At 52.5% G+C, this 16,630-nt stretch overlaps 1 protein-coding gene across 1 annotated transcript; it reads right to left on the bottom strand.

Moving 5' to 3' along the window:
- Window positions 1–31: 31 nt before the first annotated feature.
- On the bottom strand, window positions 32–13,312 carry Mad2l2 (mitotic arrest deficient 2 like 2). Its single transcript, XM_032894773.1, has 11 exons — window positions 13,116–13,312; window positions 5,164–5,333; window positions 4,366–4,415; window positions 4,168–4,286; window positions 2,640–2,711; window positions 2,055–2,155; window positions 1,341–1,435; window positions 963–1,036; window positions 509–601; window positions 378–420; window positions 32–329 (listed from the first exon to the last, which is right to left on the bottom strand). Exons 3-10 carry the CDS (start codon window positions 4,403–4,405, stop codon window positions 379–381), a joined length of 636 nt encoding a protein of 211 aa, XP_032750664.1. The 5' UTR covers window positions 4,406–4,415; window positions 5,164–5,333; window positions 13,116–13,312; the 3' UTR covers window positions 32–329; window position 378.
- Between the last annotated feature and the right edge of the window lie 3,318 nt (window positions 13,313–16,630).

The raw sequence follows: 16,630 nt of genomic DNA on the forward strand, positions 1-16,630 counted from the left end.
TTTCTCCTACTCTCGTTCATCCTGTTCGGTTAACGACAATGCGGTCAGCCCTCGGGGCCACTTTATTAACGATAACACACGGCACAGTATTTCAGGTGGACAGTGTGAGCTGAGCCCTGGAGGCCGCTGAGAAACGGCCGTCTGTCCTGGCATCCTTCCCTCGGCTCCCGGGAAGGCTGCCTCACGAAGGCAGGCAGGGCTGAGCAGCCTGACCGGAGGGACGGCCACACGTCAAGGCAATAAGAGCACTTGGAGTCTGGGGCCCTGCAGTACTGTCCTGGGCCTGGATCCCAGAGTGGGACGGCTGGGCGTCTGGTGACAGGGGTGCCCTCAGCTGTTTTTATGAGCTCGCTCTTCTACGTAGAGACAGGCACGCCCTCAGCTGTTTTTATGAGCTCGCTCTTCTACGTAAAGTTGCATCTAGTAGAGAAGTGGCTCTGGTCAGACCATGAGGTACCTGCTGGGAAGACTCAGAGGAAGGAGGCTTTCTCTGCCCCTGACGGCTTACCTTTAAAATGTCCGAAGTCATGGTTTTCAGGGGTATCAACCGGGGGTCATGCATGTGGACATCTTGCTCATCTGCCAGGATCCAGGGGAAGTCCTAGGTGAGAGTTAGGAGGGGTTACATCAGTCTGTCCTCACGCTAACCCTCCCCATCCAGGACCCATACTTCCCTGGGGTTGGTGTGGAGAGCTATTTTTAGGTCCGAGGTGGTTCTAAAATGATTCTGAAGCCAAAGGACAAGCCCTCTCTGGAAGACTTCATTCAGAGGAGCCAGGGTGCTCAACACCTCGCCCCACTGTGGTTCTTCTCACCCTTGGTACTCAGGGATGTGGTCAGGTGCTAATAATGCCCAGGGGAGTCCACCTGATGCCAGGCAGTGCAGTAAACGCCAGCACCAGGCACAGGAAGCACCCTGAAATTGTACCTACACACTCACACACACACACACACACACGCACCTTGATGACCTGTATCTTCTCCATGTTCCGAGTGGCAGCTTCTCTTGTGTGCACGAGAACTGTAAATGTGCAGCCTGCAGAAGAAACGACCGGTCAAGGTCAAAGCTGGGAATCTCAGGTCCCACTGGACTAGGTTGCTTCCCTCCTCCCTCATTGGCTGTGCAGCACCACCCACGGGATGGAAAGTGTAGCCACGGTGCAAAGAAAGACACAGTCGGTGGGGGGAGGCGAGGCTAAAATGGAGAGTCTGTCAGTCCTAGAGAGGTGAACTCTCAGGTGCTGAAGGACAGAGGAGGAGGGTGGCTCAGGACAGCCAACTGGGAAGAAGATAGCATGCCACGGTAACCAAGGCAACGGAAGGGGAGTGGGGCGTCTCACCTGGAGGATTGTGGTCGAGGACAGCGTCACACACACTGATCTTAAGAATGAAGGCTCGAAGCAGCTGCTCCACGTGAGACAGGAGGGAGTCTGAACTGGAAATGGGAGAGGAGGTGGTCCTACCGTGCTCCTCCAGGACCCAGTGCACTCTGGTGCTGGAGAGAGCCAGCCCAGTCCCACCCACCTGACTGAATGGAGGCAGGGTACTAAGGTCCCTTTAGGTCACTCAAATATTCAGCTGTCCAGAGGATACCCAGGGTACCGCTCAAGTCTGCATACCTCCAGGACCCCAACACAGAGAAAGGGTTTGTTTGAGGCCACCTAGCCTGGTGACAAGCACAGACAACACACAGCTGAGTAGCTACAAGAGATGCCATGGTAACCAGTCAATTTGGTCAGCATCCTGGGCTCTGCAACCACTGGGTGATGCCAATCAGGTCAATTCTCTGGACCTTGGTTTCTCCATCTACACAGAAAGGCTAGGGACTAACATTCACCACTTCCTGGGATGTTCCAGGAGCGACACAGAGGGGTGACTGTCACTTCCGTACGACTTACAAAGTTTTGTGGCCAGTGTGCTTCAGATGCTAACAGTACGCATGGCCATTTCAGGGTCTTTGCTAAGGTAATGTGGAGCTGGTAGAGGCATCCCCGTGAGAGACTGCAGCTCCCAGCCAAAGGAGGGTGACCAGCCGAGGGGGGGTGACAGCTTACTTGATGGACAGCAAGGGTGGCTGAGTGATCTCAAAGACAAACTTCTCCACTGGGCGGTGTTCCTTATCCAAAATCACCACCACCACCTTCTCCACATCGTTCTGTAAGCACAGGAACCCCCGCTCCAGAGCTGCGCACAAGGCCCAGGGAGAGGTGGGACAGGGCACTGGCTGAGGCTACCTAGGAGGCCAGCAAGATGGCTCCCAATTCACGAATGGTGCAGGCTGGGGGAGATGTTGGACTCCCATGGAAGTTCCCCAATAAGTCTTGTAGCAGAACAAGATGATGATGATGATGATGATAATAATAATAATACCCCAAGGGGCCCAGCCCAGCAGGGATGGGACAGGCCTTGGGGACGCGAGAAGAACCAGATCTTTCAGGGCAGACCGCACCCAGATCTGGCCCAACCGAGATAGATATCCCAGATGTGACCTCCATGCCCTGGGACCTGTTGCTAGCTGGGGGTGGTCTTCGGACTGAGGCTTTTGACTGTTGAAAGGCATAAGCACTTCCCACAGAGTCAGCCCAGAAGCAAGGAGGAACAGATAGGGTGTGGAGTGTCCGTTAGGACCGGGCCCTCACCTTCTCCAGGAGTGGTTTGACGCAGTGAAGTGTGTCCTGGATATACTGGTTCAGCTCTGGGTGGCAGGACATCTGCACACAACCCCACAGGGCTGTTAGAGACCAAGGCACGAACAGGAGAAACACAGACATAACCTACACACATGCATCTTTGCACAAAGAAAGCCCTTCCTGGGTCTCCCTGCCTGAGAGAACCAACTTCTCCCTGGAGAGATACTCAAAGACAGGCACTCTGTCAGGCCAAGTATGGCGGCACACACCTTTAATCTCAGCACTCAGGAGGCAGAGGCAGGCGGATCTCTCAGTTGAAGGAAGCCAGCCTGGTCTATGGAGCTGGGGCTATACAGAGAAGCTCTGTCTTGCGGGGTAGGGGGGAGAAGCTGTGTAGCCACCGGCAAATGACTTAACATCTCTGACTGTTAACACACAGAAGGTGCTTATTAGCTGGTTGTTTTCTTATTGGCCATCCTTTAAGTACCTACCACATCCTGTATTTAGGACCAGGATGCTCATGTTGACCCAGTGCCTCTGACCCCCTTACAGTGGGAAAGGGATCTGAGAGGGAGACAGCATGTCTACTGTTCCACCAAAGTTAAACCCAGGAGCCAGGCATGGTGGCCCACACCTTTAATCCCAGCATTTGGGAAGCAGGCGGATCTCTGAGTTTGAGGCTAGCCTGGTCTACACAGAGTTCAGGACAGCCAGAGCCATACTGAGAAATCCTGTCTTGGAAAATAAAACAAAACGCAGGAAGCTTGGGCATGTTCTCCAGTAATCCTAGTACGGGGTGTGGATGAAGGAGGATCAGGAGTTCAAGGCTAGCCCCAGCTTCCTAACAACTGTGAGTCCAGGCTAGGCTACATGAGGTCTGGATTTCTTAAATAAAGTACAAAATAAAACAGGGAGATAGCTCAGGAACTAAAAGCACTTGCCACCGGACCGTCAGAGTCAGATCCCCATCTTCCAAATGCCAAAGATTCCCACGCCTTCTTCGAGCCTCAGTGGACACCCCCCTACCCAACACACATACACACAGACACACGCACAGACACACATTATTAATATAAATCTTAAAAAGTAAAAAGCTAGGCATGGTGGTGGTTCACACCTTTGTTCCCAGCTCTCGGGAGACAGAGACAGGAGAACTGCTTTGAGTTTCAGGCTAGCCTGGCCTACATGAGACACATCTTAAATAACGAATAATAAATATTTAAAAAAAAACAAACAAAAAACTCTTTTAGAGTTGAGGGAGAATGAGGAGAAAAAGGTGCTGGACACTGTGAGGAATGCTCTCTGCCCAAGCCAAGGTTCCCAGCACCAGAAACCCCTTTAAAATGCAAGCTTGGAACAGCTTTCACCCAGGACCCCTAGCCATCTAACCCAGAGAATTCCATCTAAGATCAGGGCGGGAAGGGCTGGGTGGGCGGGGAGAGGCAGGAGGCTGTCCGCTATCAGCCTCTGTTGAGGAGTGAGGAAGCTTGTAGGTAGAATAAAGGTTTTTAAAATCCAGCCGGGCACCGGGGCTCACCTGAACCGGCACGTTGTACTTCTTGCGCTTCTGAAAGATGCCCACCGGGTAGACCTCGCGCACATAGAGGATCAAGTGCACGGCCACCTCCAGGAACTCGGAGAGCACGTCGGCCACCACTGTGGAGGAGACACAGCTGATGAGCAGGACTCCAACCGGGACCGCACCCCCTCCCCCCGAGCAGGCCCAGATCCATACCTTGGCCGAAGTTGAGGTCTTGGCGCGTGAGGGTGGTCATCCTTGGCTGCCTGGGGGAGGGCGCGGAGGGTGTTTGTAGGGACTCACAGCACCCACCCCGGCACGCGGGAAACGCAGCCCGGTCGGGGAAGCCCCACCCCCTGAGCGGCCGGATCCCTCTCGGCGGAAATCCCGCCCTCTCTGCGCTCCTCCCCGATTCGCCGGCTCCGGCTTCGACCTCAGGTTCGAATCTACGACCCGGCTACAGGAGCCACCCGCTGGGAACCCTATCACTTCTCCAGAATTCCCTGGCCTCGGTAACCACCGCGGTGCTCCGGCGGTCCCAGCACAACCATAGGCCACGCCCACCCAGGAGCTGTCCAATCCGGACCGCGCCCTGCTGGAGAGGCGGGGCCGCCTCGGGGGTGGGGCTTAGGGGCGGAGCCTCGTCTGAGCGACAAGAATCTAAGCCGCCTTTGGACTTCAGGTGGGAGCGATAAAGAGATTTCGGTGGCCTCTGCACACGGTCGCTGTGTTTTCTCCTCCCGGGTATTTCTCTTTAGTAGTTATAAGTGAGAACCAGCTACAAGCACAGCTGGGTACCAAGGGAGGGCAGCGACATCTGCTGCTAGTCCAGAGTCAACGTTCCCCGGGACTCTTAGTTTACCCAACCGAAAGCGAATCCGCAGGCTTGGGGGCGGGGACAAGGAAGGGTGAGAAGCACCCGATGACGCTCCACCCCCACCCGGAACCCAAGTGCTGCGGGGCTTGACCTCCCAAGGGAATTAAGTGTCCCATGGTTTCTTCACAATAACTGACCTTTGGAAGCTGCAGCCGAATGGTAGGCGCTGGGCTGGGTGTCTGTGGGTTGACTCAATAAATCTTCAGAATACGCGTGGGTTCCTGGCTATCTTTTTTCTGCTGACGAGCCTGATGAGGACTTGTCAGTGTCGCGCAGCAAGCGGAGGGGGCAGGCTCCGGGGTCCTTCCTGCAGAGGCACGCACTCAATTCCAGAAGAGCCGAAAGGGCCTCAGATCATTTTAAAAGTACGAGAATTACAACCATTATATGGAACCATTGTATGTTACAAACCCTGAATTCTATTTATTTCATGTGCGTAGGTGTTTTGTCTGCATTTATGTCTAGGCAGTACGTGACTGCTTGGTGCAGGTGAAGGCCAAAAGAGGGCGTCATATCTCCTGAAACTAGAGTTATAGACGATTATGAACCACTACATAGGTGCTGCAAATTGAAAACACACCCTTAACACTCAGTATCCTACCTCCCACCCCTACCCCACCCAACCCCCCGTCTTCTGAAACGGCAGCCAGTGTATGGTCTTAACCGCTAAATCATCTCTCCACTTCCCCAAACGGATTTATATTAATTCCTTCATCAGCCCTAGGAGCTAAATATTGCCTTTACAGTCCAACTAGATTTACAATAGGCTCAGTAATGTTCCTTCATTCACCAAAGCCACACAGGTAAAATATATTCTGACACTAGGTGAGAATTCAGCTTAACTCACACCCTTCTACTTAACTGATAGAAAAACTGAGGTTAGAGAAGAGGCCTGGAGTTAGGGGTGACATGGCAGGTCTAGAAGCCAAGAGAATTTAAAGAATTTACTCAGGGGTTGGGAATTTAGCTCAGAGGTAGAGTGCTTGCCTAGCAAGCCCAAGGCCCTGGGTTCGGTCCCCAGCTCCAAAAAAAAGAAAAAGAAAAAAAAAAAAAAAGAATAGGCTCAGGCTGGAGAGATGGCTAAGAGCACTGACTGCTTTTCCAGGGGTACTGAGTTCAAATCCCAGCAACTACATGGTGGCTCACAACCATCTGTAATGGGATCCAATGCCCTCTTCTGGTGTGTCTGAAGACAGCTACAATGTACTTATATATAAGTGTGGGCCTCGACCTCTTTGGGGTCAAACGACTCTTTCCCAGGGGTGGCATATCAGATATCCTGCATATCAGATATTTACATTAGGATTCCTAACTTATAAAAATGACAGTTATGAAGTAGCAATGAAAATAATGTTATGATTGGGGGTCACCACAACACGAGGAACTGTATTGAAGGGTCACAGCATTAGGAAGGTTGAGAACCACTGATTTAGACTCTGCCCTCCAGGGATGTAAGAATTGTCCTCCTCTGGCTCTGTAGGAAATGTTGCTTTAAACCTCATCCCTGCAATGCAACCCCCACCGCAGCTGTTTACATTTTTCTGGGGGGCAGATAAATAGCCAGAGGGAGGATTACCCTGGAATGTGAGCAAAGCAGTTCTCAAAATGCAGACTGACCTTGAAAGTCTTCATCCCAGTCCCCAGGGACCCTATTAAACCCTGGCTGTCCAGCTGCCCTGACTTACCTGACCAGGGCAGGCCAGCAGCAGGGCTCTGCTCTTTAACAAGCTCCCCTGGGAACTTGTGTGCCCAAGAAAATGTGGGAGCTGCCAGTGGAGTTTGCCTGCACTCTGTAACGTGTGCCCATGCTCAACCTGGTAGAATTCTGGTTTGGCTTTAGTAATTGACCTGTCAGTGGGCACAGCAACCCTTCTCAGGACTTGGGGACCCCGCCCACATTATACCATGTTCAAGCCCTTTCTATGAAGAGTTAGCAGGGCAGTTCACTGCCTTGAAGATCTTAGAGCAGTGAGATTTCATCATGGTGGGGTAAGGAACACCGGAATCCTTCCAGTGTTTTCATTACCGATGAGGGGGTGCAGGTGGGGGTTGGGGATTGCTTGGGGATGGAACATGGGCAGAGGTGGGAGGCTAATGTAACACTGGAACGGCTGGGGACTTCTGCCTTTGGCTCTACAGTGCCTCGGTTTTCACATTAGCTACATCACCATGATGGATGGCTGGAAGGCAGAGATTGCATTATGAGGTAACATTGTTTCTTGAATCCCCATTTGGCAGGAGACTGTTTCTCAATGTTCTTTGCATGTTTTCACCGCAGAGACAGTATGTAATGTGGGGCTGGGAAGGGAAGTTACATATTAAGGAGAAAAGAATGTGTGTATGCATGAGTTTGCCAACTAGAGCAGGTCCCTGGGGGCCAGCGATAGTGATGGAGGGAAAATCACTCCCAGGAGATATAGAAACAGAGAGGACAAACTACAAAACAAACAAACAAACAAACCCTCTGTAAGCCCCAACCCAGCAAAGACTAAGCCTCCAGCCTATGTGCTAAAGAGTTCTTGGGGGTCGGGGTGGGGAGTGCTGAGCAAACACATGAATTGGAATAAAACACTTGTCAACAAAGTATGTGGACCTTCGAGATGCTTCTATAGCCAAGTTCCTGACCACAAAGGGGCATCACAAAAGTATCATCTGTGTGGGCAAGATGAATCAGAAGGCAAAAGGGCTTGCTGCCAAGCTGACAACTTCTAGTTCAATCCCCAGGACCCACATGGTGGAAGGAGAAAGCCGACTCCTGCCAGTGCACACATCCCGCCCCCCCCCCAGTAAATAAATGTAAAAGATAGATTTAATTAACAAACACCATCTTTCCCATCTGCCTCTGGTTCCCAGGACAAGGAACACATGGGGAGACAGAGAAGGAGAGAAAGAGAACCAGCCACAGGAAGCCTGGTGTCGGTATCAGTACACCCTGAGGCTCCTCCCAGATGCTTGGCCTGCTCCCTGAGAAGGGACCTGGTCTGTCTGGTTATTTTGGGGGGCTTAACACCCCACCCAATGCATGGCCAGCTCAGGTTCTCACAGAACACAGAACGTGTGTTAAGTGAGTGAAGGAAAGGAAGGTGGAAAGAGGGCATAATGGCAGGGACTCCTGCCCAGGGGCCTGATCTGCAACCCAGCTTGCTTAGGAAGAATAAGCGAAGACCTCTGATGCCAGCACTTGGGTTGTAAGCAGAGCCAAACCGTGGGCTGGTCCTCCGGGAACCCACCACACCTACAGCCCACTCGTGTGTCCACCTTCAGCTTCTTTCCCACCACCCTCTAGCCATGAGACCCTTTTCCTTCCTTCAGCCTTAGCTTGCTCATCTGAGAAATGGAAAATTCCAGATCCATTCCCAAAGGGTTATCTGGGCACATTGGCACACCCTTTGAGTCCTGGCGCATAGGAGGCAGAGGCAGGAAGATTGCCACGAATTTCAGGCCAACCAACGTTACACAGTAAGAGTCCTCCCCCAAAATTAATAATTAAGGTAAAGCTGTTTTAGGTTTATTTATTTTTTTATTTTCCGTGTATGAATGTTTTGTCTGCCTCTGAGTGTGTGTGTGTGTGTGTGTGTGTGCACGTGTGTGCATGTGTGTCTCACACATGTGTCTGGTTCCTGCAGAGGTCAGAAGTTGGTATCAGGGGGGTTGGGGTTTTAGCTCAGAGGTAGAGCGCTTGCCTAGCAAGAGCAAGGCCCTGGGTTCGGTCCCCAGCTCCGAAAAAAAAAAAAAAAAAAAAATACAGAAGTTGGTATCAGGTAACCTGGAGTTATGGGTGGTTGTGAGGCATCCTATATGGTGCTTAGAATCAAGCCTAGGAATTGTGTAAGAGCAATCAAGCTCATTCCACTGAGCCATCTCTCCAACACAACACAAAACAAAATTCTATACTATCTTGTAAATAAAATGTAAACACATATCATTTGTATTGGTCAGTTAGTGACCATATGACCATAGTAATAAGATCTACACAGGACTGATGATCCTGACAACATGAGCTCAACCCCCAGGACCCCCAGGACCCACATGAGGAAGGAAGAGAACCCACTTTCACCTAGAAGTCCTCCGAATACACCCCTAACAGACTACACAAGCCCTCAGGAAGACCACGCTGGGGAGACAGGAAGCTGGGTTGGTAGAATACATGCTTAACATACGTGGAACCCTCTGAGGTCTCCAGCATCTCATGATCAGAAGTTCAAGGTTATCTTTAGCTACGTAGGGAGTTCAAAGCCAGCCTAGGGTACACAAACCCCTGTCTGAAACAAGAGCTATATTGTCTATCCCTAGTATCTGACCTTCCTCCTTTCCATTCCTCCATGCAACAGATGATTCCCCTGGGTGCTCTGGGGGGAGTCGGACATATTCTCACCCACGCGATGCACAGAGCAGTGACCAGCACACAGTCTTTCAATCTCACTTGGCTTTCTGGAGCAGCAAGGCCTGGCATACGCAGCTGTCCCTGGTCCTAGGATCCGCTGCTGTCCTCCAAACTACACCAAAGTTTCCTCCTCAGGTCCATGACACTGGATAGCTTCCAACCCTTCAGTTAGAACACGGCCCACACATGACATTCCCTCGGGGTGTGTGTGTGTGTGTGTGTGTGTGTGTGTGTGTGTGTGTGTGTGTGTGTGTGGCTTGCTGATCACCACCAACTATGATAGGCTAGGAGGTTAGTTTTGGAAGTACCTGGATTAAGGAGGGTATTTCTGGAGAGGATTGATTGAGGTAGGGGAGATTTGTCCTGAATGTAGGTGCCAAGTCTCATGCCATGGAAGAGGGACCTGTAAAGGGTGGTCCCTTTCTCTGCTTCTGCTTCGCTTCTCTTTCCTCCTCCTCCCCTCCCCCTTCTTACCCCGTTCTCCTTTCTCTTCCCCTCCCCCTCCTCCTTAAGCCAGGGTTTCTCTGTATAACCTCCCTGGCTATCCTGGAGCCCTGGCTATCCTGGAACTCGCTCTGTAGATCATGCTGGTCCTGAACTCACAGAGATCTATCCGCCTGCCTCTGCCTCTAGAGTGCTGGGACTAAAGGCTCCCGCCACCACCACCTGGCTCGGCTGATACTTTTGAATGAATAACTTCACTGAAAAAAAAAATACATAGGTCATAAAGCTCACATTTTTTTTTTCTGTACTTCAATGGATTCTAGGAGAGTTGAAGAGTTGAGCATTCCAGGATCCAATTCTAGAACATTCTCATCAATTATAGCCAAAAAAAAAAAAAAAAAAAAAAAAAAAAAAGTCAGGCCAGCAAGGTCTCAGAGTAAGTATAGATGCTTGGCACCAGACCTGAAAACCTGGATTGAGTCCCTGGGACACATACGTTGGAAAGTTGGAAAGAGAAAATCAACTCCAGACAGATATTCTGTGCACACATAAGCATATGTTTGGGTGCACACACACTCACATAATAACAAATGTTATTAAAAAAAAAAAAAAGAGGGGCTGGAGAGATGGCTCAGCAGCTCAGAGCACTTGTTGCTCTTGCAGAAGACCCCAGGTTGGTTCCAAGCGCCCACATGCTGGCTTACAATCATCTGTGATTTCAGTTGCAGGGAATCCAAGGCCCTCTCTTGCCTCCCTAGGTACCACATTCGCATGGTGCACAAACACGCATGCAGGGAAAACACTCAAACGGTTTAAAAGAAACACCCAGGTTGAGGTGGTGCACGCACGCATGCATGCACGCACGCACTTCTTTAATCCCAGCACCCAGGAAGCAGAGGCAGGAGGATCTCTGCATACAAGTCCATCCTGATATGTAAAATGAATTCCGGGACAGCCAGGTCTAAACAGAGAAACCGTGCCTCAAGAAACAGAACCCAAACGCAATTGGACCCCTGTGACATCTTATATCTGGCGTGTTTGACTTGGCTTAAAGATGGTAAGGTTTATCCAGGTTGTGATGTGTGTGTGTATACATAAACATGTATACACACATATATTTCTTGCTTGATGTTATCGCTATTTTGGTTTGGTTTTGGCGCTGGGAATTGAACCCTGGCCCTTGTGTTTGCTGGGTAAGTGCTCTATCACTGAGGGACATCCCCACCCTACTGCAGTTCCTTCAATTAACTAATTAATTTAGTAAATTATATTTATTGGGAGGCACGCACCATTGCACATGTGTAAAGGTCAAAGGACAATTTGGGGGAGTCACTTCTTTCCTTTCATGTGGGCTTTGGGGTTCAATTTCAAGTGTTCAGAGCATAACATTGAGCATTTGTACATGTTGGGCCTCTATGCTGTTCTCAGATTCCTTTTTAGGACCAGTTAACATCCCCTTCTCCTGATGGACCACAGTGTGTCTCTCCTTGGACATTTGGATCTTGTTTTGGCCAATTGACTGGCCCATTTTACAGATAGGGAAATTGAGGCCCCAAGTCACCATAATCTGGATGGGGTAGGAGCCTAATCCTCTCCTAACTGGAAGAACTTGCGGAACAGAATCCCACTCTTGGACAACAGGCAGAACAACATTTGAAACTGCCTCCAAGGGGCATCTATTGTTCATGAACACCAGGCCATGGCTGATCCTTGAAATGTCCTTCTCCTTGCTTCCCTGCTTACTACTTCCTCCCCTAAATACAGCCTCTTCTCTGCCAGTTTCTCTCTCTCTCTCTCTCTCTCTCTCTCTCTCTCTCTCTCTCTCTCTCTCTCTCTCTCTCTCTTTAATTTTATTTCATGTGTGTGGGACACACCAGAAGAGGGCATCGGATCCCATTACAGATGGTCGTGAGCCACCATTGGTTGCTGGGAATTGAACTCAGGTCCTCTGGAACAGGATCTCTGGAAGAGCAGTCAGTGCTCTTAACTCTGCTACAGTTTCTAACCGCTCTACCTGTTTCAGTTTTTTTTTTTTTTAATTTTTGTTTGTTTTTTGAGATAAGATCTCTCTCAAGTCCTAGAACTCAGTGCTAGGAACTAAACTAACTGCCTTTGCTTTTACTCTCCTGCAATCTATTCTCGGGCTCCGGAGTCACAGCGAAGCCATGTCCAGTAGGTGTTCACAGAAACAGTGGTTTTAACCTCCCAGCTCGTAGCACCTAGCTTCTCACCAAGCCATTCTGTGCCCGCCATGGTCATGTGATATCCTCAACAATGGCAATGTGTTAATTTCCCCGGAGCCTCTTCTGTGGGCTGGGATGTTCAGAACATTTTTCTTACACAGACCTCTGCCGTTAAGCCTTAAATCCGGAGTTCCCTATAATGACCCCCTCGAAGAAATTAATCTGCCCAGGGTTATCCTTTGGCACCGGAGGAGGAATCTTGCCTCACGCGGATCCGCACTTCTAAAACCTCTAAGCCACAGTTTGTCACACGGGAAATGGAAGCCTCCCCCTCTTCCCACGTGCCAGGTCCGCCCCATTACTCTTTGATCTTTGCAACGTCGGCGGCCCCATTGACCCCATTGTGAGTTATGGGGGCCGTGGGACCCGTAACCCAGCATTCCCGGACTCCCAGGGTCGGCAGTACACGGCGCCCGGCGCGGTGATGGATGAGCCGCCCCGAGGGCTGGCTGGCTTTGTCCGGATTGGGCTGGGCTGAGTAGCGCGCGAGGCCGGTTAGGGACACGAGAGTGGCGAGAAGCTGAGTCGTGTGTGTGTGTGTGTGTGTGTGTGTGTGTGTGTGTGTGTGTGTGTGTGTGTTAGGAGAGAGTGAAAAGAAGGCGTAAGTGTGCCAGAGGTACCTACGTGAGGTCCGATCACTCTTTGAGGTTCTCGCGCACACCCCCTTGGTAAAGGGACTTCTCTGAGAACCTCCCCCACTCCGCGCACTTTCTAGGCTACAAAGGCCTCGCCGCTGTCGGTCCCGCCTTCCCTGCCGCGGGCATTTCTTCCGTCCCATTTGACAGCCTAGGCGGAATAATCCTTTTGGGGACCCCGCCGGCTTCTGCCCCGCCAGACACGGCCTCAGCTGAACGCCCAGCCTAGATCTATTGTTGGGGGGAGAGGGTCCGCCAGGGACGCCCAGCCGCTGCCCTTTGTCGCCCGCTCTCCCGCGGGGCCACTCCAGATGCGCCACCGCTGTCCGGAGCCCCTCCCGTCCCACGCGCCCCGGGGCCTCGCCGAGGTGGGTTTTACGCACCGGGAGGAGCGGGCCCGCCTCGCCCGGTGCCCACACGGCCGCGGGGCTGCGCTCGCCTTTGTCTGCCTCCTTTGTTTGCCCCGCGCCCTGGCGGCGGCGCCAAGGCCTCGGGGGAGCGGGCGGCGATCGGCGAGCGCAGCTGGCTAGGGCGCAGAGCCCGCAGCGCACGGGGCTCGGCCGGGCCAAGGGCTGGCCCTCGGCGGGAGGTCGCAGAGCCTGGCGGCCCCTCCTACGTCCCCTCCCTGCGCGCCGTCCCCGCCCCTCGCTCACTCCCTCCTTTGCAGCCCGAGCAGCCTCCCGCCACCCGTGCACCTCTCCCTCCGCCCTCAGCTGCGCTCGGCTCCCGCAGGCGCTCGGCCCTGCGCCCTCGGTCCCCTCCCCGTCTGCCCGACAGGTAAGGCTCGGCTCCGCCCGCCCCCGGCCCCGCCCATCGCTCACCTGGTGGAGCGCCCTGACCACGGTCCGCGACCTGCACGAAGGGAGGATGCTCTGCTTTCCTCTGTGCCCTCCGACCGGCGCGTCAGTCTGTCTGTCTGTCCGTCTGACTGCTGTCTCCACTTCGTACCTCGTGTCCCCTTGGCTCCTGGCTCTGTGTCCCGCTGCTTGATCTACTCCCTGGCACCGGACTGGACACTCACTTTTCTGTGCTTTGTGGCACTCTGTCTCGCGTGCGCCCTTGCTGCCCTCTCGGGTCCTCCTCACTAGCCTTCTACCTTTTGGCCCCGGTGCCTTTTTGTCTCTGACTCTGGGTGGTATCTCAGTTTGTGGACTCGTACATCACCGTTGAAAGAAGTCTCCAGAGACTCCCGGAGTGGGGGCAAAGCTGACCATGGCGCCTTTGCCCCGGAGGCTGGGTGTGTTCGGAAGCTAAGCTCACCCAAAGCTGGCACAGTCTGGTCTCACATTTTCCCACCCAGGGCTGGACTAGTGTTTGCTTGACCGCCCCGAGGGCACCCTGGCTCCCTTCTATGGGACGGCTTGGTCCTTTCCCACCGCGAGGTTTTTCCTCATCAGCCTCAAGGGCTCAGTTGCCTTCCGGAGTCAGAGCTTGTGTTTAAGGTGTGAATGTGCGTGGGTTTCCCTAACAAGTTTTGTTTGGACAGTTCAGCTGGGTACTCTCTTGGCCTTCACTCTTTCAGGCAGTGACCCTTGTTGCTGCTGGTTGTCCCTCTAGTCCATCACCCCAGTCTGGTAGCAGACAAGATATTCTCAACTGGTTTGTTTCTGTCACTCTGGGCTTGGAGTTCTGGAAGTAAGCAGTCTTACACAAAGGAGTGTGAGCCTTAGTGTCTCTGTCATAAGACAGGGACAATAGGATCTACCTGTAGGGATGAGAGAACCCTCGTAGGTACCTACATGGTGCTGGGGTGACATGAGAGGGACTCTACAGTCCCTGGGTGGGGTGGGGGTGGAGGCGCACATCCTGTCAAAAAGTCTAGGCTTATGGACCTTGCCACTGTCCAAATCCCTATTCTCTGCACTTTCCCTGTCACATCCCCACACTCACACGCATCCCCTGCCTGTGAGGGACACACAGACAACCAGCCATACTGACAGCGGCCTCTCCCTCTGCGTGAACAAGGTAGTGTGGTTATAGATGTTACCAATGCCAGAAGTGCATTGCAGGTGTCTGAGGCCCTTGTCCCAGCTGTGGACCTCTGTCTTGTCCCCCAACCCTGCTCGTTCCATGGTGTCAGCCATGAGCCAAGGCTTTCTTCCCTTCTGCTGGTAGATTTACTTGCCAATCCTTGAACCTGCTTTTTAATCCCTCATCCCTTCCCCATCCATCATCTGTGGTACTAGGCTGGCCCGGGAGTCTGACAGTGATAGGGCACACAGGGCAGCTAGGGTAGCTTCTGGAGATGCAGCCTTCACTCAGCAGGCTGGGTGGGGGCTCCCAGGCTGTTTCTGTTTGAGCTGCAGCCTGTGTTTTCTTGCAACGAGGCAAGTATGAACATAGGAGCCTTCTCCTGCCCTGCCCCATTCAGGCTCCTGAGTCTGCCTGGCACTCAAACCCAGCTTCAACCGTTCTGATCTCCCCACCATCTCTGTTCCTGCATCCTCTGGTTGCAGCCTTATGCAGGAAGCCAGCTCAGCAGTTTCTGTAATCCCGGGAAGCTTACTCAGACCCTCTGTGCCTCACTAAATGAAGATGACGCCTCCTCTGTCTTCCTGGCTCTGACTGTGGCCACTAAATTAACTACAGAAACCTCCATTGGCCCAGCCTCCCCATCTGCCTTTTACTACACCCCCCTATGTTTCAGTAGCAATGGAAGGCGTAAGTGTCTCTATCCCCTGACTTGCTTGAGCCTTTGCTAGTGTCCATCCCCTCATCTATGTTGTCTCTCAGCCCTCTGTTCAGACTGACCCTGTCTATCTAGGCAGGCTTAGATCAGATGTCCCCTTCCTGCTCTGCTTGGCCTCTGTGTCTCTCATGACCCCAGGCTTGGTGTGAGAGTCTCTGTTCCCTACACGGGAGCTGGGTCTCCTTTCCGTGTGGTCCCGGAGCCTGGCACCCACTAGTTGTGATGTACACACTCATTTGTCCTTGGTTAAGAGGAGAGGGATTAATAGAAGACTGCAGAGGGGTTGGGGATTTAGCTCAGTGGTAGAGCGCTTGCAGACTGCAGGCTGGGACCCGCTGGCCACACTGGCGGCAGAGCTGGCTCCAGGGCAAGGACTTTGGAGACAGAGCAAGTGTCTGGGAAGTCCCTGTGTTTCTGGAGCTGGGCAGGGCTCTGGAAAAACAAGCCTGTCCTCCTCTTGTGCCTGATCATCACAGGAGAGAGATTCACCATGCAGCTTACCTTTGCCTCCCAACTGGCCATTAGCTACTATGTCAGCTGGAGTAATGTAAGAGGTAGGAAGGGTTATACACCCAGACCTCGTTGACCCTCGAATAGAGCAGAGGCTCCCTCCAATAGTAGCCATGAGCATGGGTAGTCCCTGGCTACAGTTCATTCTAGCATCCCTGTTCTGACCAATTTGGCCAGAATCTGCCTCTGCCTTGTCTGGCCTCCCCCTTTGCTGGTCCCATCCCAATCCTTCCTCTATAGCGGTGGCCCTGGGACAGATCCAATTTCCTGCAAGGTCACTGGAGGGCAGCCAAGTACTTGCTGCTAAGGGTCAAGCTTCCCTAGCCTAGCATTCACCATCTGGTATACTCCTTTGCTAGGGTGAGGATAGGAGAATCTTGATGAGGATGGAGTGGATGAGGAGGTCTTAGATGTTACCTCTGTCCTGGGTACTGTGTTAAGACCCTATAGTACCTGTTGGTGATCCTGGATAACCACAGCAGCTGTATTGGGAGTGCTTAAGAACGGTAGCTTCAGGGGGCTATTGGACGGCTCAGCATTTAGGAGTACTTGTCGACCTTGGGGAAGACCCATGTTTGATTATTAGCACCTTCATGGCCACTTACAACTGTCAGCTCCAGTCCCAGAGGATTGCATCCCCGCATCTGACTTCTGTGGGCACCCAGCATACATGGGGTACACAAACATGCGTGCAAGCAG

This window comes from Rattus rattus, chromosome 1 (genome assembly GCF_011064425.1).
Source record: "Rattus rattus isolate New Zealand chromosome 1, Rrattus_CSIRO_v1, whole genome shotgun sequence".
NCBI lineage: Eukaryota > Metazoa > Chordata > Mammalia > Rodentia > Muridae > Rattus > Rattus rattus.